Source organism: Leptonychotes weddellii, chromosome 8 (assembly GCF_054177405.1).
Source record: "Leptonychotes weddellii isolate Sample4059 chromosome 8, ASM5417740v2, whole genome shotgun sequence".
In the NCBI taxonomy this organism is placed as follows: domain Eukaryota; kingdom Metazoa; phylum Chordata; class Mammalia; order Carnivora; family Phocidae; genus Leptonychotes; species Leptonychotes weddellii.
In genome coordinates, this window is record NC_138376.1 from 32,153,194 (window position 1) to 32,173,859 (window position 20,666).

The following is a 20,666-nucleotide window of genomic DNA, read 5'->3' on the forward strand; positions in this document are numbered from 1 at the left end:
AGCACACAAGCAGAGGGAGAGAGAGAAGCAGACTCCCCACTGAGCAGGGAGCCTGATGCGGGTCTCATCCCAGGGCCCTGGGATTATGACCTGAGCTGAAGGCAGACACTTAAGGACTGAGCCACCCAGGCGCCCCAAAGCATGCAATTCTTGATCTCAGGATTGTGAGTTCCAGCCCCATGTTTGGTGCAGAGATCACTCAAAAATAAAATCTTTTTTTTTTTAATTGAGATTTTTATTTTTATGTTTATTTATTCATTATTAAAAAAAAAATTTTGTGGTGATGCTGGGTTTCAAACAGGGGCCTCAAACAGTAAATAGTGCTTAGCAGCCTGCCTGTCGGTGAAGAGTTGGGAGGAAAGGGTCGACCTCGCCTTAGCCGACTCAGGGAAAAGCTTCATGCGTTACCTCCACGACAGGGGAGCTCCTGCCTTCAGGTGGGCAGATGATTCGCTGGGCCGGAACTGCTCCTGGACTTGGGTGGCCAGACTAGCATTATCCCCAGATACTCCCTATTCCTCCCTTTCCTGGCTGACGAGGGCCTCCTGCAGCGGACAATCCTTCTTTAGATATGCTGATACCTTCCTTCGCTGGGGACGGTCCAGTCCGAGGCGCTGAGCTCGGTGTGGACTGGGAAGTTTTCTTTCCTTCCTATCCAGCTTAGGTGGCGGAGGAGTGGGCCATCTCACTGCCCCCCGATCTGCTGGCCCCTCCCCGGTCCTCCTGAGGCCGGGCTGACGGCGGTGGGGGGCTGGGAGGGCCCTTTCCCGCCAGGGGGTCGCCCAGAGGGCTGGCTCTTCCCGCCGGCGAGAAGGGCTGGTTCCGATTGCCCCGCAGCGCCCTCCCCGAGGCCGCGAGCCCAGCAGGGGCGTGTCCCCGTGCTCACCTGCCATTGGGCACGGGGGGCGGCCGGCCTCGGCCAGGGCCGTACTCTATAAATGCGGAGCGGGCCGGCCGCCGAGCTAGGCGCGCCGCAGGATGGTGGACAGCGTGTACCGCACCCGCTCCCTGGGGGTGGCGGCCGAGGGGCTCCCGGACCAGTACGCGGACGGAGAGGCGGCGCGCGTGTGGCAGCTCTACATCGGGGACACCCGCAGCCGCACGGCCGAGTACAAGGCCTGGCTGCTCGGGCTGCTGCGCCAGCACGGCTGCCGGCGGGTGCTCGACGTGGCCTGCGGCACCGGGTGAGCCGGGGCGGGGGGCGGCGGGGGGCGGCGGGGGGGGCAGCCTCCACCCGCGACCCGCAGCCGGCGGGGGGGCGGGGCGGGCCGCGGGGTAGAGCGGGCGGGAGGCGGGGCCGAGAACACCCAGGGTGCGAGGGGGCTGTGGGCACCGCAGGGTGGGGAGGGCCGGCTCCTCGGGGCGACGCGGCGGCCGGGCTTTGGGGCCAGACCGACGGAAGCTCTCACGGGCCCCGGCTCTGGCACTGCTCCCCAGTGATGGCCTTGGGCAGTGTTAACAGTTAACATTCGTTCAATATTTGCCCGCGCCACGCGCTGTGCCAGGAGCTGTCTCTACGTCCATTTTTAAGGTCCTTACGAAACCGCATGAGGTAAGGAGTGATGTCCCACTTACGGCTGTGAGAAAACCTGCTTCAGAGGAGCGAAGGCCCTCTACCAGCGGAGAGGAGATTCAGACCCGCGCTGGTTAGGGTCGGGCTCTACCACCTCGCCGAGCATGGCTTCCTCAATCCCGGGAGCCGCAGGCTGCCCCATCTCCCCAAGCGGGGCTAACAGCGCCTACCTCACAGCGTTGCCGTGAGATTAGTGCGCACTGGTAGAGGGCCTGGCTCTGAACGGGTGCTAAAGAAACAAAACCAAAAAGTTGCTACCTGGTGGTAAGGCACCGAGTGAGGAACCTCATTTGAGGGCAGTGGAGAGGGCCTGGGGCGAGGAAGAAGAGGAATGGACTCAAGACGGAAGTGTCCAGTACAGGGCCTCTTCCTGGCCTTCCCAGGCCCCCTGACTGCCCCTCTCTGCCTCGCCCCTCCGGCCCTGCCCAGGGTGGATTCCATCATGCTGGTGGAAGAGGGCTTCAGCGTGACCAGTGTGGACGCCAGTGACAAGATGCTCAAGTACGCGCTTAAAGAGCGCTGGAACCGGCGGCACGAGCCAGCCTTCGACAAGTGGGGTACGCAGGTCCGGTCAGGCCCTCCCTGCCCAGCACCCCCGGCCGCGGTGCTCTCTGCCCTGGGCTCCTTTAGCTCCTGTGCGGGGGTGCTTGTTTTCCTTAAGGGAACAGCAAAATTACTTTCCCTGGAAAGGGAGGCTTAGGCACCAGAATGAGGTATCTGGTAATGTGGGGCTAGTTTTAATGATGTTTGTAATGTCTTCTCCCTTCTCCCAAATAAAAACCGGTAAGCGCAGAGCCTTTCTTCTCAATCACAGCTTCCTCCCCCCTTGACCCCTCCTTCCCTTCACCCTCCATATCCGTAATAATCCCCTCCCCCTAACTGGATGGGGAGTCCCCATGTGTCTTTAAGGGGAAACTGAGGCAGGGCTGCACTCGGTGTAGGTGGGTACCGCTGGGGCCGTGGTGCCACCCTGACCCCTAATCCCCCTCCTGGTCCCAGTCATCGAAGAAGCCAACTGGATGACTCTGGACAAAGATGTGCCCCAGCCACCGGGGGGTGGCTTCGATGCTGTCATCTGTCTTGGAAACAGTTTTGCCCACTTGCCAGACTGCAAAGGTGAGACAGGGTGTGGCCTGGAGCCTGGCCCTTGCTTTGAGCTGTACTTCTTTCCACAGACCCCTAGGTGCCTGCTCTCCTGCCAGAGCAGACTCCCGTTTTCTGCTCCTCTCTGCCTTGGCATCGGTATCCCCGGGGAGGAGAAAGATGGGAGGGAGGCTGGAGCTCGGGGCCCTCAGCAGACGCAGCCTCTCTGCCCCTGCCCGGAGCTCAGGAGACCAGAGCGAGCACCGGCTGGCACTGAAGAACATCGCAAGCATGGTGCGGTCGGGGGGCCTGCTGGTCATCGATCATCGCAACTACGACCACATCCTCAGCACAGGCTGTGCACCCCCAGGAAAGAACATCTACTATAAGGTGGGGCCCCTGGGGGGTGGGAGGCCCAGAATGGGGGATGTGATCCCAGGGTCCAGGCTGCACGGTGGTTGCAGAGGCTAATGCAGCCTGCACCACCGCCTACAGAGTGACTTGACCAAGGACATCACGACATCCGTGCTGACGGTGAACAACAAAGCCCACATGGTGACCCTGGACTATACAGTGCAGGTGCCAGGGGCTGGCCAGGATGGTTCTCCCGGCTTGAGGTACCCACTGGGCTCAGCAGGGGGTGAAGGGGGATGGTGTTGAGGCCACCAGTCCTCATGGCTGCCTGGGGGCTCTGTTGCAGTAAATTCCGGCTCTCCTACTACCCACACTGTTTGGCTTCCTTCACGGAGTTGCTCCGAGCAGCCTTCGGGGGCAAGTGCGAGCACAGCGTCCTGGGTGACTTCAAGCCTTACAAGCCGGGCCAGGCCTACATTCCTTGCTATTTCATCCATGTGCTCAAGAGGACGGACTGAGCGCTGAGCGTGGCCTCAGCTCCTACAACCCTCTGCCCAGGCACTCCCAGATCTGGCTGGGGAGGTGGGGACTAGTGGCCCCATACCAAGGCCAGCCCCCAGCGCAGATCCTGGGGTGTGGGGAGGGGCAGACCGCTGCTGCGGGTGCAGGGATTTGGGTTCAGGCAAATGGAAGTGTGAGCAATACAGTCTGTGCCTTTTTCAGTCCCCGCATGCCTTGTGTTTCTGTCAAAAGGCTGAGCTCCCGGAGGCGCCCTCCCCTGGGGCTTACTCCTTCCACAGGCTTGCTCTTCCACGCGCCAGTCTTTCAGACCACAACCAGCAGGGGGCAGCATACACTTTATTTTCAGCCAAGACTGGGGGGTGGCGGGGAAGCAATCCCCAGAGCTGCGTCCAGGCCCAAGCTCCTCCTCCTGAGCAGAGGGTCTTTAGTCTTGGAGCTGGAGCTGGCCTGGAAGGACAAACAGGTAGGCAGGGGATGACGCCCTCTGAGCTCTTGCGGGGCCCCTCGGCACCGAGGGGGTCTCCTGGAGGTAGGCGGCCTTTGGGTGCAACCGCAGTATGCAGAGAGGGAGCCCTTTGCTGGGCGTCTGTGGGGATAACCTAAGCACCTCCAGCCCTGGCGGGCAGGGTCCTGGATGGCGGGAGGCCCCTAGCGGGCGGCAAGCTTGCGCTGGATGCGCCTGTACCGCAGAAGCTCCTGCTCGCTGACCGAGGGCTGCAGCCGGGCAGCGGCCTGCAGCAGGTCCTCCATGGTGAGCAGCAGTGCTGAGCTCCCAGGCTCCAGCCCTGCGGGGTGACAAGGGGCCAACAGAGGCTGTGGTCTACGTCCCAGGAGGGGAGAGCCCTGGGGTGGGCGTCTGCTTGCCCAGAGGCCCCCAAATGTCAACAGTCCCTCCTCTGATATCCAGGAGCCGGCCTGGCTCCCGTTAGCTTTCTGGGTGACCTCCGGGGCTGGCAGACGGCTCACCTTCCTCCAGGTCCCGGAGCCTGCGTTTGAGGGCAGCTGTCATGGCGTCGGAACAGAGGGAATAGAGGTCTGCACCCGTCAGCTGGGGAGGGCAGCGATCCAGCACGTTCACCAAGCTCACAGAGGGCTCTAGCTTGAATCTGTTGCGCAGATAGAGGAAAGAAACGGTTTAGTCTGTCAAAAGGCATCCCCGACCAGCTTATTCTGCACGTTGCATTTATCCCCCTAACCATCCCAAGGCCCAAGCCCCTTGGGAGTCTCCCCCTAACAGGGCATACTTGCGTGTGATGGCACTTAGAACACGTAGCTGGGAGGCGCGGTCCTCGCTCACCCCCACAAACACCAGCTTGTCAAATCTTGAGGGAAACAGGCAGGCTTAAGTGTCAGGAAGCCCAGCACGAGGATGGAGGAGGCACAGGACGGGGGTCAAGGGCCAGGCCCAGAAGGGCGCAGCAGGGATGAGAGGTATGGGGTGCGCACCTGCCAGGCCGCAGAAGGGCAGGGTCCAGGAGGTCTGGTCTGTTGGTGGCTCCAATCACAAACACATCCTGAGTGCTGTGAAGCCCATCCAGCTCAGCCAGGAGCTGAGACACCACCCTGCAAGTGAGGACATGGAGGCCAGAGAGTCCTTGGCCCTTCCCCAGCCTCTGCCATACCTGTGGGGCCCCTCCTTGCAGGCCTTCTCCACGGGGCCACTTGTGCGGTTGTGCCCCGTAGACCCCTCCACGCAGGCCCCCCTGTTCTCCTCAGTGTCCCCCACCTGACTCCACGGCCCCCCTTTTGCTGTTATACTGTTTCGGAACTGGAATGGCAGGAACTCTTTGGGCTCTGAAAACTGCTGCAACCTGTCTCCCATCCCTCCATCTCGGACCCCAGACTCCAATCTGGCTCAGACCCCCACCTGTCCATCACACCTCCAGAATCTCCGCTTCGCCCCCGGCTTGGGGCCAGCGAGTCCAGCTCATCAAAGAAGATAATGCACGGAGCCGCGGCCCTGGCCCTGGCAAACACTGAGGAGAGAAAGGGACCCATAGGAGGGGGGAGCTCAGGGGGGATCTGAAGTCAGGCGATGGAGGAGGGGAAGCCAGGAGTGAAAATTCACCACTCCAGGCACTAGGCCGCCCTGGGCAGGTCCTCTGTAGAAAGGACCACGAGATGGTGGAAAGACCAGGAGCCGCTGGATGGGGTGGGGGTGGGGGTGGGGGGCAGCACAAGGACCCAAGGGTTTGGCAAGGGCTAGAAGCCTGGCCCCGCCTCACTCACCTTCTCGCACGTTCTCCTCACTCTGACCCACGTACATGTTGATGAGCTCAGGCCCCTTCACGCTGAGGGAGAGGATGAGACTCGTCAGATGCGTAAACACACAACTGACCTGTCCGCCAGCCCCTCCTGCTCCCCAGCCTGCTGCAGCTCCCAGTCTGCCCACCACCCCTTCCACACCCCCTCGCCACCTGAGGAAGGTGAGGCAGCATTCAGTGGCTACTGCCTTGGCCAGGAGGGTCTTGCCCGTGCCGGGGGGACCATGAAGCAGAAGACCCGAGCGCCTGAGGCCCAGGCTCAGCAGCTCGGGGTGCTCTAGAGGGAGCTGAATGGTCTCCAGAATCTCCTTCTTCACCTCCTGCAGCCCGCCCACATCATGCCAGGACACTGAGGGGATCTAGGAGATGGACAGTGTGCGGTTGGGGACAGGGTGGTGGAGAGAGCTCCTGTCCTACCTCGGAGGACCTGGAGTCTCTACCTTGGGGGCTCCAACGGCCTGGGAGTGGGCTGTCTGCATCTGCTCAAGTGCCTGCCCGAAATCCTCAGCCAGGAGAGGAAAGCCAGCAGCACAGAGCTCCCCCTCCTCCTCCTCACTCAAGCCACCTGCCAGCCTGCAAAGACAAACCCAGGAGGACCTCTGGAGGACCTCACCAAAAGCCTCCTCCCCATCAGGCTCCTGGTTCCTCCTCCCCCCCCAGCCCCCACCCTCCCCCGGCCGTATTTCCTCTTGCCTCCTTTTCCCTCCTGTGCCCAGTTTCCTCACCCCGAGTTCTTGACCCTGGTGCAGGCTGCCCGGCTGCTGTGGGTCAAAAGGGCATAGAGATCCCCTACGACGAAGCCCTGGGGAACCACAGCAGAGGGAGCGTGAGCAGGGCACAGTAGGCAGGGACCCTCAGGGGGCCAGTCCCCCAGCGGGAGCCGCAGCCCAGGGTTGAAGCCCCCACGGGCAGGGCAGCGGGACTGGGGGGGGCGGGGGGGGCCTGCCTGGGCACTCACTGCACACCGCCGTGCCAGCTGCGTCAGGTTCACCTCTTGGCCCAGGGGGAGGTGGGCAGTGAGGGCCCGCAGGACACTGAGCCGCTGCCCCTCTGACAACACGGGCACCTCCAGCTCATGAGGGAACGCTGTCTGCACGTCGGCGGGCACGTCCCGGGCCTGGCTTGTGGTGGCCACGACCATCAGGGGCGGGCAGCTGCAGACACAGAGGGGCGCTGAGGGCCAGAGTGCAGCTGGTGGCCCCTGAGCACTGTCTTGTCACAAGGCAGGGAGGCGGGTGGGTGCGGGCGTGGGAGAGGGAGGTGAGCGCCCCAAGGCTTCCTGCCTGGGGCTCCATGGGCACACCTCGAGAGGGGGACCTGTGTCCGCCCCCATACACAGGGAGCTCACCGAGGGTAGAGGCTGTGCTTTTTCTCTGACATAGTGCTCCCATGAAATACTAGGGACCGTACCCCCGCCCCTCTGGATACCCCAAGCTCCTCAGCTCAGGACTGTCTGGAGGACAGCCAAATGGGCGAGATGTCTGAGAAGCCATTGAGGAAGAGAGGACAAGAGGCTGCAGAGAGGTGGGGGGGGGGGGCCTGCCCTTTTACAGACTCAGCTCTGTACAATACCTGGTGAGGGGGTCCTCATCGAGGAGGAGGTGACGCAGCGTGGCCACCACACGAGCGTCCTCACCTAGCCCGTCACGGTCCCGGCCCAGAAGGTCCACGGCTGTCAGCAACAGAACCACAGGCCGGCAGCGCCGGGCCCGGGAGAAGATGGCCTGCAGCTTTGTCTCCACAGCCCCGCTGCTGTCTGCACAGAGGCTAGAGCAGGGCACCTGGGGACGGAGCCCCAGCAGTCTGTGAGCCAAGGGCAGGCGTGACGGAGGCAGGAAGGGCGGGGACAGGAGCCAGAAGAAGATGCAGGCCACCTTGTTTCAGAGGGCGGAGATGCAGAGCAGTAGCACCAGCCAAGTCCTACCTCCTCTTTACCCCAACCTCACTCCCTGGACTGCCCATCACAGTCTTCAAACCCCTTCCTTTTTGAAAGCATCTTTTTGGGGTGCCTGGGTGGCTCAGTCGTTAAGAGTCTGCCTTCAGGGGCACCTGGGTGGCTCAGTTGGTTAAGCGACTGCCTTCGGCTCAGGTCATGATCCCAGGGTCCTGGGATCGAGCCCCGCGTCGGGCTCCCTGCTCAGTGGGAAGCCTGCTTCTCCCTCTCCCGCTCTCCCTGCTTGTGTTCCTGCTCTCACTATCTGTCAAGTAAATAACAAAAATCTTTAAAAAAAAAAGCAAGCGGGCGCCTGGGTGGCTCAGTTGGTTAAGCGACTGCCTTCGGCTCAGGTCATGATCCTGGAGTCCTGGGATCGAGTCCCGCATCAGGCTCCCTGCTTGGCGGGGAGTCTGCTTCTCCCTCTGACCCTCCTCCCTCTCATGCTCTCTGTCTCTCATTCTCTCTCTCAAATAAATAAATAAATAAATAAATAAATAAATAAATAAATCTTAAAAAAAAAAAGCAAGCAAGCATCTTTTTGTAGCTGAGAATCATGGGAATATGTCTGACCTACTCAGGTGCCGGGGCCAGGCTGGTGGCCAGAAGGGGGAGGGGAGAGGGAGAATCTGGGCTTCACCTCACCAGGTACCCTCACCTTCAGCAGGTGGAGCCCAAGGCGGCTGCAGGCTGCGGTGACAGCTGTGGTTTTGCCACTGCCTGGGGGACCCCGGAGAAGGACACTGCTGGTTCCTGTCAACAGGGAACCTCTGCAACCAGAGAGCAGACACTTGTCCCCTCCATTCTGCTCAAAATGAAGAGCCCCCAGGAACAGAGGGACCCTTGGATCGAGAAAGCAGGCACCCTCTCTCTCCTGGCGGCCCCCCTCCTCCTCCAGAGCTGGTGCCGTAGCTCGCCTACCACCTGGGGTGCCCTGGCAGGGGCGCGGAGCGTATCCAGCAGCCGGGACAGTTCCCTTTGTCATCACTGCCTTCAGTAAAGCCTTGACTGCTATGTCTGGTCTGGATCATATGGAGAGGAATTAGGGGAGGATCTGTGTCTACACGTAGGCCAGTGGTATGAGGAGCTGTATCTTTTGGGGCCAGGGTGGTGAAGGCCAGAATGGCTAGTGGGCTCCCCAAGGGGAAGGGCAGTCTCAGAGATAGCTGTCCCTGGTGGAGATTCTTCTTCCACAGCCAACCTTGGAGGCTGGAGGTTATCCCCAGAAAGGAGCCTAGGAATTTGCTTACAGGAAGGACATGGGCTAGCGGCCTGGGCATACTGGTTTGAGGGAGGTCCACCAATCCGACACTGGCCAGTGCATTAGGAACTAATTGTCCGGCCCACTGCCCGTCTGGAGATGTTCCAAGCAGGCCTCTCCCCCCTCCGCTGAGGCCGCGGCCTCACTCACCCCAGCTGGAGGCGAGGCTTCAGGACAGCACAGAGCTCAGTCACCAAGGTCTCCAGGCCCGGAGGAGACAAGCTGTTCCAGGGAGTGGATTCTCCTGAAGTGAGCCTTGGGACAGGGCTCAGGGTAGAGCCCACCTGTGAAAGGTGGGAGGAAGCTTTAGTGTCTGGAAGCTGTTTCTGTTCCTTTTCCCAGGTCTAGTCCCATCCCCAGGGCCTCACCAAGTACAAAGAGGTATGAGCGGTGTCCGCCAAGTAGGCGCTGGTTGGCCCATCCGGAGCTTCCCCAACAGTTTTCTTCACTTTAAAAAACATCTCCCGCCACCTGCAGGAAAGAAGCCCAATGAGCCGCAGACCCAGGGCCCACATACACCCCTCCCCAAGGACGAGGTGGCTGTCTCAATCATAGAGGTCGACCGCAGGGACATACTCAAGAGTAGCATGAATAACTGCCCCTAGACATGGCAGGGGGTGAGGAAGGGGAGAGGAGGAGGGGTAAAAGAGAGCAAATGGTCTTTCTTATCTCCCTGGCTGGCTCCTGCACATTTTGAAGGCAGGAGCTATAACTGTCCTTACATCCCTCATGACAACCATCAGAGTGTTGGGATGTGTTTCTCCAGGTAAATGGCCTCCCCGCCCATTCCAGTGGGAGAAGCCACAGCTGCGCTAAGCAATGATCATCGGACCATTTTCACTGGCTTCAGAATACAGTCTTCCCTTCCAATTCATACCTCCCAAGGCCTTCCAAAACCTCAGCAGGAAGAGCCTTGGCTCTTATCCAATAATCCACAAAATCGAATTGCAGATTCCTTATTAAAGACATCTAATGATTAATTCTCTGTTTGGCTGCATATTAGAATTATCTGTGAGACTTTTGAAAATCAACATCTCCCACATATTGTTTGATTCCATTCAGCAGATTGGTAATTGCTGGGGGCTGAGGGAAGGAGGGAGTAGGGAGGGACTGCTAATGGGAAAGGGTTTTGGGGGGATGAAAATGTTCTGGAATTCGATAGTGGTGTTGGTTGCATAACCTTATGAATATAGTAAAAGTCCCTGAATTGTGCACATTAAAAGTGAATTAGATCTCAATTTTTAAAAAAGCAACCTCTACGCCCAATGTGGGGCTCGAACTCGTGACCCTGAGATCAAGAGTTGCATGCTCTACTGAGCCAGGCAGGCACCTCAATTTTTTAAATTAGCATTTTTCTCTCCTTTCTTAAAAATGAAAAGACTGCACAGGCCCCAGCCTGACCTTGACTCTGCTCCAATAGGTCTGGGGTGGGGCTCAGGCATCTGTATTTTTTGAAAGCTCCCCCAGCCGTAACAGGGCTGTGCATTCACTGGCTAGTCTCAGAGTGAGCTGGGGCTACTCAACCTACGAAGGGAGCAGAGAGTGGGGAGCAGGTAGTAGTGACTAGCCCAATCGTCCAGAAAAGAAATGATGAACTACTCCCCTCTTTAACCCTCAGGTGGAAAGGCAATGACTTGGCCCAGACTATAACTTGGGCCTTTTTAAGTTCCAGCCGGTGCAAATTCCTTTGTTCACATTGCCTCATTCATAAAGCTGCTTACTCTGGCAGCAAAGTGGGGTGTGTGGGAATAACTAGGTGGAGGGGAGAAGCATACCAGATTGGTATTATGAATTCCCGCAATTATTAGGGTAGGCAGTTATCATGATAAAAAGTGGAACATAAGGAAGCCTGTGTCTTACTGTTATTCAGTATAAATGAACAGTGGGTATTTCTACCCACGTGGTAGAAATCTACCGGGCCTCACTATTTTACATGGAACCTGGCATCTCGATCTTGAGTCACAGTGTACATGGTGAGAAGTGGAATCCAAGGAAGAACAGCACCGTGGGAGGTTAGGGGGAAGTCCCCCCTCCATGGACAGCAGTAGGACCATCTTGGTAAGTACAAGGATCAGACCTTTTTGACCACATCTGGATATTGCTGGGGAAAGCTGGGTTGTGTTCTCAAGAGCCAGATGGGAGACAGTGGAGCGGGATCCTGCTGGCTTGCTCGGGAGAGGGGAACCATGGAAGAACCTGCAGAGGCTACACCACCATTGGAATTCCATTCCAGGGATCATAGGAGCCTCCTAGCAAGGCCTCCCTGAACAGGTCTGGGGGAGGAGGGCTAAAGCACTCATCTCTGTCTGTCCTTGGACCCACCTGCCCACCCGAACCTCACTTTCCAGGACCTGCTCAGGGGGAGGAACTGTGTGCTCAGCACCCAGAGGAGGGAGGCAGGTCTCTACAGGACTGGAACAGCAGAGATCCAGGAACAGAACAGGCTTGCTCGTCTGTCTCAGAAGGGCCCAGTGCCTGGGCATTCTGTAGTTTTCCTACACAAAACTAGCTCGTAGATATTGGCTATATTTAAGATGGGAGACACAAGTGGGAGGTGACTAATACATGCCAGCCTGGCATTTTCTACCAGGCCCCAGTTGTAGATTAGATTTGGGAAAGCTCAAAGAGGTGCCATGAGCATTAAATGGGGTTACAAAGGGTTCTACCAGGCCCTTCATGTGGGTACCACAGCTCTGAATGAACCAAGCTCTGAATGTTGACCAAGGATGAATCAGGCACTCCAAACTGCCTCTGTCTTGGCAGAGGACCCAGGCTAGCTAGGCCAGAGACCTTGGGCATGCCAACTCTTACACCTCAGTTCCTTCCGGCTGGCCCCACCACCTCACTGAAATCCCCTGCGGACGTTGGATTAGTGTGTCTATCAGTTGTGCTCTCCTTCTAGTACATTGCTACAGGAAATCAGTCCTGGGGTATCAGGCTACATATTCTCCCGCTTCCCAGAAAGCCCAAGCAGTCTCTGAATTCTGTGCCTCACCATTTTACATGGAACCTCTATGATCAGTGTCTAGAGGGAGGAGAAAGGCTGGACTCCTTGTTTTGAGTGCTTGGGTCACTTATGCTTAATTTCGCACTCTTTATTGAGAATAAGGAAAAAGAGAAGGCCTCTCAATGACAGCAGCAATCTGTCTCTCCCCCATTTTGGGAGATGGGATTGAAAAGCTGCATGTGCACACACCATTAATTAGCGCAGAAATCAAAGCCTGGGTCTCCTTATGTTGAGTATATGGGAGGTGTGGCCTGAAAACTGGCCCAAATGACCCTGTGGTTGAGAATGAAAAGCAAGGAATCTCATGTTGGGCTAGGCCCTTAAACTTCTTAATGCTTTCCTTTACCTATGACCACCCAATAATTTGAGGATAAACACCTCCCAAGGCAGCAGGCGGTGGTTCTTAATCTTTTTTTCAGTTCCCGTGCCTATTTGAGAACTTGAAGAAAGCATGTACCTTTTCTCTAGAAAAACGTACATGACGGGGGCACCTGGGTGTCTCAGTAGGTTAAGCATCTGCCTTTGGCTCAGGTCATGATCCCAGGGTCCTGGGATCGAGCCCCCAGTCACATCTGGCTCCCTGCTCAGCAGGGAGTCTGCTTCTCCCTCTCCCTCTGCCCCGCCCCCGTGCTCGTGCTCTCCTGCTCTATCAAATAAATAAAATCTTTTTAAAAATGTACACAACAACCAAGTTTTCTTATATGCAAAATTATTCCACACAACCTGTGGGGAGGGGATCACAGAACTCTTGCACCCAGGTTAGGAATCCCAGCTGTAGGGTAAGAGGCAGCTGCATACCTGGGCAGTTTCTCTGGGCTTCCTTCCAGGATCTCTACTTGCCCAACTGTTGGCACACACAGAACATCCCCTTCTTGGACTGCCCTGCAACACAGCAGTGGCCCTGGTCAGCTCACAGTGAGAGTCAAGAGCATGGGCCTGACACATCCCCGTATGTCTACTCCCAACCTGCAGACCATAAGGGCCTACCGCCCACCCAGAGATCCCAAGCAGTTGTCCAGAGAACACATCTGACCTAGAATGAGCTGGGGGGAACGGCAGAGAGGCTAGAAAGGGGGAATCAAGGAGCTGTGAGGGGCAAAGCAGGATCCTGGCTCTTTGTGGGCCTGCTCAAATCAAAGAGGTTTCTCAGTTCAGATTGTCCAGATTCACCTCATGGTACCAATTTCTCTTCTATTGACCACCATTGGAATGGTACCAATTTCTCTTCTATTGGTACCAATGGAATGGAATTCCAATGGTGGTGTAGCCTACACCTACCACACCAAGAGGCATCTAGCCACAACACTGCCTAAAATGCAGCTTTGTAAAGTAAGTCAGAGGCTCTGTGGGACCTGAATCTAAGGCATGGGATAGGAGGAGAGCAAGGGTGAGATGCTATCCTCCTGAAAGGGGTAAGCAGCTAACCTGGGTGTCTGAAAGTGCAGGTAAAGAACGTGGTCATAATTTCCGTTGGTGCTGTAGTGGGGAGAGGACACAATTTCGATGTGTAACTCTTTGGCAAACAGAGGCCCAGGCAGCACTGAGCAGCTTCCTTTGTCTTCAGGGGTGCTGGAGCCTCCCAAGTACCTCTATTAGAGAAATAACGACCACCTTACAACCTTCTCCTAAGGAGTCAGGCTCTGCCCTACCTTAACCTTAGCAGCCAATATTTCTATTTGCATCCTCTAACCACAAGGCCTGTGGAAGGGGAGGCCTAAGGTAGCCAAACTGAATACCTGTATCTTCCCTAGATACAGAAACCTCTCCTCATGGGCACCAGGAAGAGATTTCTGATTCTAGCTCCAAAAGGTTCCCCAGTACAAATAACCTTTCTGCGATACCTTTAAGTTGACCCTGAGCCAGGAAAGTGGTAACGACATTTAATTCCCACAAGTCCTTTTGAGTGACACCAGGCAGCAAGTGGAATTGATATTAATTGGACATTAGTGGGGACACTGAATTCAGGTTGTGGGGAAAGGATATGATCTCACTGAAGCTGAAAGGGTTGGTTCAGCTGAATGAGCTCCAGTCTGAGGACTCCAGTTTTTCCTCCATTCGAAAGGAAACCCACACCTGACTCCCATTCATGCATATCTTACATCCTTCTTGACATCTTATAGCACTAATTGGCTATGCCAGCATTAACTAACAGAACTTTCTACAGTGATGGAAATGTTACCTACACGTGCTATTGAGCATTTGACACGTAACTGAAGCAACCAAAGAACCGAGTTTTAAATTTTATTAGTTTTAATTAATTTAAAAAGCCACACTGTGGCTAGTGGCTTCCATATTGGACAGTATAGGTTTAAACCATGCATCTAGGTGCATGCATCTAGGTGCCTAATTAAACAGTAGACTATATTTGTGCCCCCAAATACAACGATCTTCTTGAAGTAATCTCTTAAAGGCAGAAACCAGAAATTTCTCTTGGGTATATTTACTAAAATATTAAAATCAAATACCAGGCACTAAAGATAATAACGAGCCCTTCCCTTTAAGGGATTTACAATATATAACTGAGGATTAGACAGAGTACATAATCATAACGGGACAGAAAATAAATGCCCTAAGAAAGGTACAAAACGCTATAGGAGAAAGAAGTCATGTTAAATATATGGTAAGATCATGTACAGCTTTGGGAAGAAGGTGGCAACTTTAGATGGGCTTTGAAGAAAAGGATGGTAGGACTTTAACAGATGAGGCTAGAAGAACAGGAATAAAGTCAAGGATAAGCATGAGCAAAAGAAATGACGTTGCATCCTCCATATTACTCAGTACAATTCTGGATACACTGTAGCAATTCAATTGATTAAGTAGATTAATATACTGTATATACCTGGTAATTTGAGGATGACTCTCTCCTTTCACCTGAATAGATGAGCCCTTCCCATGCACCACTACACCATGGAGGATTATATTTTGATTATAGAGAATAGATAAATAAGACTAAGAGACATTAAGATCTAAGGAGTAAGGGATCTAAATTCTACAGCTCTCTTCTTCCAATTCAGTTGAGATAAGGAAGAGGGAATAAGGAGTGGGAGCATTCCTGACCTCAGTCTTGTATCCTACCTGAATTCTGAGCTCTCCCACTTCCAGGGGATCACAGCCGAGATTAAAAGCCAGAGTGGCAGGCACGAGGGCTAGTCCGTCAGCGAGGGGCTCTCCCGGCTGCCCAGAGCCGGGTCCCAGCCTTTCAGACAGGTCCCAGCGAGGCTCTAGGACCTGCACCCTGGCCAGATGTGGCTGGGAAGTGTTCGACGACTCTCCGGCTCGGGTCACCCACACCCATTCGCCCTGGAAGAGGCCCAGGCTACGGAGACAGCTCCGGCTTACCCCCAGTGAATCTCCAGTCCCTCCCAGAACTCCCCGGAGTCGCCGGACTGAGTGGTTAACCGCGAAGGAGGACACCACGGGTGGGGGTGGGGGCCGGCTGCTGTCCTCAGCCTCCTGACCCAGTTTGGCCCGCCCACGGAGCTCAGTCACAGCTAGCCGCGTCCCTGGGCCCAGCAGCCCTTGCAACGCCGGCCGCGTCTCCAGCACCCGCGGTCCGGGCACTGGCAGGGCCTCTCCGCGCCGCACCAGCAGCGGCCCGACTCGCGGTCCCAGCCCGGGCCCCGGCGGGGTCCCAAGCAGCGCCCAGCCCAGCGCCGGAGGGCGCCGCACGGGCCGCGCCCGCACCCACGCCCCGGAGCCCAGAGCCAAGAGCCGCAGCAGCGCGCGGCTAACCAGCAGCTGCGGGGGCCCTGGACCCTGCTCTTCGGTCTCCGCGCCCGGCCCCTCCAGGGCCGCCACTAGCAGCGCCGGCCCTGCGGGGCTCTCCTCTGCGGGCCGCAGGGCCAGCACCAGGCCCAGCCCCGCCGCAGGCCACGGGCTCCCGGGGGGCAGCAGCACCGCCAACGGGGGTGCCTCGGTCGGGAAGGGCTCCAGGACCCGCAAGACGGCCAGCGCCATGCTGACAGGAGACCAACGAGGTAGACGCAGGAGAGCGGCTTCCGGAGCCAGACCGCCGCAGGCCGTTTCCGCTTCCGTCGGGGGAGGTGCGAGGAGAGCGGGCGGGGCGGCGGGTCCCTGGCGCGTGCTCCTGGAGGGCGAGCGGCGGCTCAGATTGATGGGTTGGTTCGTCGCTGGCGGTAACGCGTTCGCTGCCGCTGCGCAGTCTTTTGGGACTGTGTTTGCGCGGATCTGCCTTCCGCGCCTGCTAGGGGAGTAACGTCCTCTCAACTGCCCTGCCATGCACGTAACAGTTAATTGAATGATCAACGAACCCTCAGCGTGCCCGGGACCAGCTTGGCCCAGGGCTGGGAGCTATGGGTGGAGTGTTTAGGAAGGAGTCCAGTCCTCTGTGGAACTCCTACAGTTTCCACGGTGGAACTGTAGGCACTGAGGTTTGGGGGTTGTGGGGAAGGTTGCAGGAGGGAGTGGTAGGATAAAACTGTCTCAGACATGCTTATGGATATGGTGGCTGCCGGCTGGATTACTACATGTGATTCATGTAGCCCTGGAGTACTTGGTGCTACCACACCTGTTCCAACACATCCTGCACGAAACCCACGTCCCAGTGTTCCTTGTCCTGTTTATTGTCCTGTTCGTTCTACTCCCACCAAACTTGAAGCGAAGACAACGCAGCTTCGCTTTTTCATTCCTCCAAAACCAGTTGCTCTCCCCGCCCCACCAATCCTTGCAAACTGGAGACCCATGTCCTGTTTCTACCCTGCGGGGTGGGGGGGATGTGTGTTTCCGGGAGGGGCAGTAGAGCAGGCAGAAGAGAGGGGTTCAAGGCTTCAGTCATGAGCACGAACCAACAGCTTGCTTCCCAACTTTGCTGTTACTTAGATACCATCCTTGTGTCCACCTCCACTGCTCTGGACAAGACATTGGACACTGGCAGGCCACACCTCCAGTTACTAACAACAAAAAAAATATTTGCACTTAGAATCAATGGATTGGTTGGTGGTCATCTACTCTTTCTGGACCTTGCATTCTCCAAACACTGCCTAACTCTCCTTTCCTTTACAGCTGAACAACTTGAGTTGTTCAGTCTTCTACTTTGTACGTTTTGAATTCCTGAGAATTTCCTGAAAATCTGAGAGTTGAATACTAGATTTACATGTTAGAAGGTATTTCTATTCCTAGCAAGACAAGAAGGTATTTTTTATGTATTTTTAATTTTTTTAAGATTTTTAAAATTTATTTGACAGAGAGAGCAAGGGAGCAGAAGCAGGGATGTGGCAGAGGCAGAGGGAGAAGCTGGCTCCCCGCTGAGCAGAGAGCCCAATGTGGGGCTCCATCCCAGGACCCTGGGATCACGACCTGAGCCGAAGGCAGATGCTTAACGACTGAGCCATCTAGGGGCCCCTATATATATATATTTTTTAAGTAGGCTCCATACTGGGGCTTGAACTCATGACCTTGAGATCAAAACCTGAGTTGAGATCAGGAGTCAGATGCCCACCCAGGCCCTCCAGGAAAATATTTTTTAGAGGTGCCTGGGTGGCTCAGTCATTAAGCGTCTGCCTTCGGCTCAGGTCATGACCCCAGGGTCCTGGGATCGAGCCCCGCGTCGGGCTCCCTGCTCCGCGTGAAGCCTGCTTCTCCCACTCCCCCTGCTTGTGTTCCCTCTCTAGCTGTGTCTCTCCCTGTCAAATAAATAAATAAAATCTTTAAAAAATATATTTTTTAAATGTCTGATTATAGTTCCTGGAGTATATCTAGTCTTAAACTTGAAATTGCCCAATTCCGCTTTTTGTTTGTTTTTTTGTTTTGAGAGAGAGAGAGCACAGGCACGCTTGAGGTGGGGACAGAGGGAAAGGGAGAGAATCTTAAGCAAACTCCACACTGAGTGTGGATCTCGACGTGGGGCTCCATCTTACAATGCTGAAATCATGACCTGACCTGAGCCGAAATCAAGAGTTGGACACTTAACCAACTGAGCAACCCAGGCAGCCCTCTACTTTTTTTTTTTTTTTTTAATTAACCTCTCTGCCCAGCACGGGGCTGGAACGCACAACCCAAGATCAAGAGTCACGTGCTCCACTGACTTAGCCAGGCTCCTCCTCTAGTTCCACATCTTTAAAAGAGCATGCAAGAATGTACTAGGGACCTGAATTCATATGGATGAAAGTTCCCATTTGGTAGTTCTGAACTGTATTATGTGGCTCTGTCCCTTGCTTCCTAGAGGGACCAAGGTTTGGGGGATGGTGGTGTGAGTCCAAAAAGGATAGGCCTGCTTTACATAGGCAAGCTCTAGGCCTCAGGACTACAGTGCTCCTTGAGGGCTTGGGAATGGGTAAATAAATCTGGTCTCCTGTCTAGTTCAGCACCCATATAGACACAAATATCCATCCACAAATATCCTTCCTTCCCAGGCTTTTCCCCCAGCAAATAATGGTTGGGATACAGTCTGCTTTGTGTTACTTTGAAATTGTCATTAATCATTGGGAGCCAAACACTATTTCCATAAGATAAGAGCCTATATTTGTTGCCTTTACTTCCATACCTCTTGCTCACTCTTCAACCCATTATAACCTTCCTTCCACTTCTCTAAAACTTTCCTGCAAAGATCATTTACAACTATAGAATCAAGGTGGTGTTGTTTGATCTTTATCTTGTTCAATCATTCCCTGGAATCTGTCACTATTGACCAATCCTCTTTTACTTCCTTTGCCATTGCGACACCAGTTTTCTACCTACACCTCTGATGGCTCCAGAAGTCGTTTTCAACTCCTCCCTTTCCCTTACCATCTTCCCCACAATTCAGTGAATCACCAAATCCTGTTGATTCTACACATTTCTCAATTCTATCTTTTCTTCTCCCTCCCATGGCCTTTGTCTTATAACATTGCTGTCCCGGTCAAGGGCCACAGGCTTTTTCTTGAGCCTTCTCCAGTTTCTTCATATAGTCAATAGTCTAATGGAATCAACTTTCTTAAGATTTATTTATTTTAGAGAGAATGAGAGAGAGAGTGTGAACAGGGGGAGGGGCAGAGGGAGAGGGGGGAGAGAGAGTCTTAAGCAGATGCCAGGCTGAGGATGGACCCCGCCGCGGGACTCAATCTCCTGACCCTGAGATCATGACCTGAGCTGAAACCAAGAGTCAGACGCTCAACCAACTGAGCTACCAAGTGTTCCCCCAGGTTGGATTTTTTTTTTTTTTTAAGATTTTATTTATTTATTTGTCAGAGAGAGAGCACAAGCAGGGGGAACGGCAGGCAGAGGGAAAGGCAGGCTCCCTGCTGAGCAAGGAGCCGGACCCAGGTCCCTGGGGTCATGACCTAAGGCGAAGGCAGATGCTTAACCGACTGAGCCACCCAGAGGTCCCTTGACTTTTTTTTTTTTTTTTAAGATTTTTATTTATTTGAGAGGGGGAGAGAGAGCAGCTCTTGAGCATGAGTGGGGGGAGGGGCAGAGGCAGAGGGGAGCCAGCGGGTGGCTGGGCTCCATCCCAGGACCCTGGGATCATGACCTGAGCCAAAGGCAGAAGCTTAACTGACTGAGCCACCCAGGCGCCCCTGGAGTTGACTTTCTGAAACATATTCCTTCAGCCACCTCTAGATTTGTGTAATTCATTACATTGTATCTTAAGCATCTGTTTATACAAGTCTATGAACTTCACCAGCCAGTGAACTCCCTGAGGGCAGGAAATAATCTTATTCATTCATTAGGACATTGGCTTGGGCAGGGTGGAAGTAAGGGATGCATATCCTAAAACACTCAACAACGAGGTAGCTTTTCACTGTATTCCCAAGTGTTTCAATCTACTGGTTCCCCAATCCCAGGGCACTTGCAATAGGAACTGGGACCCTCTTTCCAAAATTGTAACAAACCCAGAATTTTCATCTCATCTCACCAAGGTCCCCGCCAGCCAGCCTTCCCCTTTCATTCTCTGCAAGCCCCGTCTAGGAAACGGATGCCGTGGAGGACTATTGGGAGATCTCTCCACCAATTTTGCATATGCAGTTAGTGCTAAGTTACCCTGATGAAGAAAGGTACCCTTCACTTTAGGGCTTCTTTCCTTCCATTCGGACTGGGCCAAGGAGCAGAGCAGGGAAAAGAGTGAGAGCCACTTTAGAAGGGCGCAGGCTGAAAAGAACGGCCGAGGCCGACGCACACCAGACGCCGGAGTGCGGCACTGGGTGCTAAGCTGGGGCTTCCCCTTATCCCCGCCTCCTTTGTTAAGCTCGACCCACTTTAGGGCGGGACCTCCCACTTAAACCAATGCTGGGAGACGAACCCTGGCGGTTTGTACTCTTCCTTTCCAATGAGAAAAAAAGGAAGCGGCTTGGCCCCAATAACCAATCCGAGGAGGCGGCGCCTGGTTGTCAGGCAGGTTTGTAAGAGTTCGGGCCAATTGGAGGCGCAATCACCGCTCGACCCGGGCGCAGCGCGCAGGCGGTGGCGAGGAGACGCCGAGCGGGCCGAGTGCGGCCGAGTAAAGCCGGAGCCGGAGCGGGGCCGCAGGAGCCGGGCTGGGTCCGGACGGGCCGAGATGCCCTATAAACTGAAGAAGGAGAAGGTGAGTGTGGCCCTTTCCTCGCGCCTCCGTCTTGGGGCCTGCGCGGAGCTCTGGGAGAGGCCGAGCCAGGCCCGGGACAGCCCCAGACTGACCCTCCCGTCCGGCCCCCGCAGGACTCCCAGGGCCAGCCCTCCGCCCCCGCTGCTGGCCG

The 20,666-nt window shown here is 55.4% G+C and overlaps 3 protein-coding genes across 8 annotated transcripts in view; 2 read left to right on the plus strand and 1 right to left on the minus strand.

The window, feature by feature from the left end:
* The first annotated feature begins 936 nt into the window (after positions 1–936).
* On the plus strand, positions 937–3,735 carry GNMT (glycine N-methyltransferase). 2 transcript variants are annotated; one of them, XM_006736701.3, is made up of 6 exons: positions 937–1,184; positions 2,003–2,130; positions 2,573–2,689; positions 2,904–3,046; positions 3,152–3,273; positions 3,357–3,735. In XM_006736701.3, exons 1-6 carry the CDS (start codon positions 979–981, stop codon positions 3,526–3,528), a joined length of 888 nt encoding a protein of 295 aa, XP_006736764.1. In that variant the 5' UTR covers positions 937–978; the 3' UTR covers positions 3,529–3,735. The 2 variants fall into 2 exon arrangements, with proteins under 2 accessions (XP_006736764.1, XP_081684407.1); XM_081828281.1 differs by lacking the exon at positions 937–1,184 and adding an exon at positions 1,330–1,552.
* A 115-nt stretch (positions 3,736–3,850) lies between these two features.
* On the minus strand, positions 3,851–16,015 carry PEX6 (peroxisomal biogenesis factor 6). Of its 4 annotated transcripts, none has more exons than XM_081828278.1 (17): positions 15,073–16,014; positions 13,423–13,586; positions 12,796–12,879; positions 9,359–9,461; positions 9,141–9,274; positions 8,388–8,499; positions 7,369–7,577; positions 6,788–6,950; positions 6,522–6,598; positions 6,237–6,369; positions 5,950–6,155; positions 5,762–5,823; positions 5,400–5,508; positions 4,979–5,095; positions 4,777–4,854; positions 4,499–4,638; positions 3,851–4,317 (listed from the first exon to the last, which is right to left on the minus strand). In XM_081828278.1, the coding sequence occupies exons 1-17, from the start codon at positions 15,952–15,954 to the stop codon at positions 4,181–4,183; spliced, it is 2,910 nt and encodes a 969-aa protein (XP_081684404.1). In that variant the 5' UTR covers positions 15,955–16,014; the 3' UTR covers positions 3,851–4,180. The 4 variants fall into 4 exon arrangements, with proteins under 4 accessions (XP_081684404.1, XP_006736762.1, XP_081684405.1 ...); XM_006736699.3 differs by having other exon boundaries at positions 6,755–6,950; XM_081828279.1 differs by lacking the exon at positions 4,979–5,095 and having other exon boundaries at positions 6,755–6,950; positions 15,073–16,015.
* Positions 16,016–20,248: 4,233 nt separating this feature from the next.
* Positions 20,249–20,666, plus strand: part of PPP2R5D (protein phosphatase 2 regulatory subunit B'delta) — a 22,825-nt gene continuing 22,407 nt past the window's right edge. Inside the window, exon 1 of one of the 2 annotated variants that reach the window (XM_081828282.1) lies at positions 20,249–20,515. In XM_081828282.1, the coding sequence (XP_081684408.1) occupies positions 20,261–20,515 (255 nt within the window). In that variant the 5' untranslated portion in view covers positions 20,249–20,260. The remainder of the gene's footprint in view (positions 20,516–20,666) is intronic. The other variant, XM_006736691.3, reaches the window with a different exon arrangement.

Excerpts from the sequence above, each read along its gene's own strand:
- GNMT (XM_006736701.3), top strand. The coding sequence starts at position 979 with ATGGTGGACAGCGTGTACCGCACCCGCTCCCTGGGGGTGGCGGCCGAG. Across the intron at positions 2,131-2,572 it reads GCCAGCCTTCGACAAGTGGG|TCATCGAAGAAGCCAACTGG; the intron begins GTACGCAGGTCC and ends TCCTGGTCCCAG. Across the intron at positions 2,690-2,903 it reads CCACTTGCCAGACTGCAAAG|GAGACCAGAGCGAGCACCGG; the intron begins GTGAGACAGGGT and ends CCCGGAGCTCAG.
- PEX6 (XM_006736699.3), bottom strand. The coding sequence starts at position 15,954 with ATGGCGCTGGCCGTCTTGCGGGTCCTGGAGCCCTTCCCGACCGAGGCA. Across the intron at positions 5,096-5,399 it reads TCTGGAGGTGTGATGGACAG|GGTGGTGTCTCAGCTCCTGG; the intron begins GTGGGGGTCTGA and ends CCTCACTTGCAG. Across the intron at positions 4,855-4,978 it reads GCCCTTCTGCGGCCTGGCAG|ATTTGACAAGCTGGTGTTTG; the intron begins GTGCGCACCCCA and ends GTTTCCCTCAAG.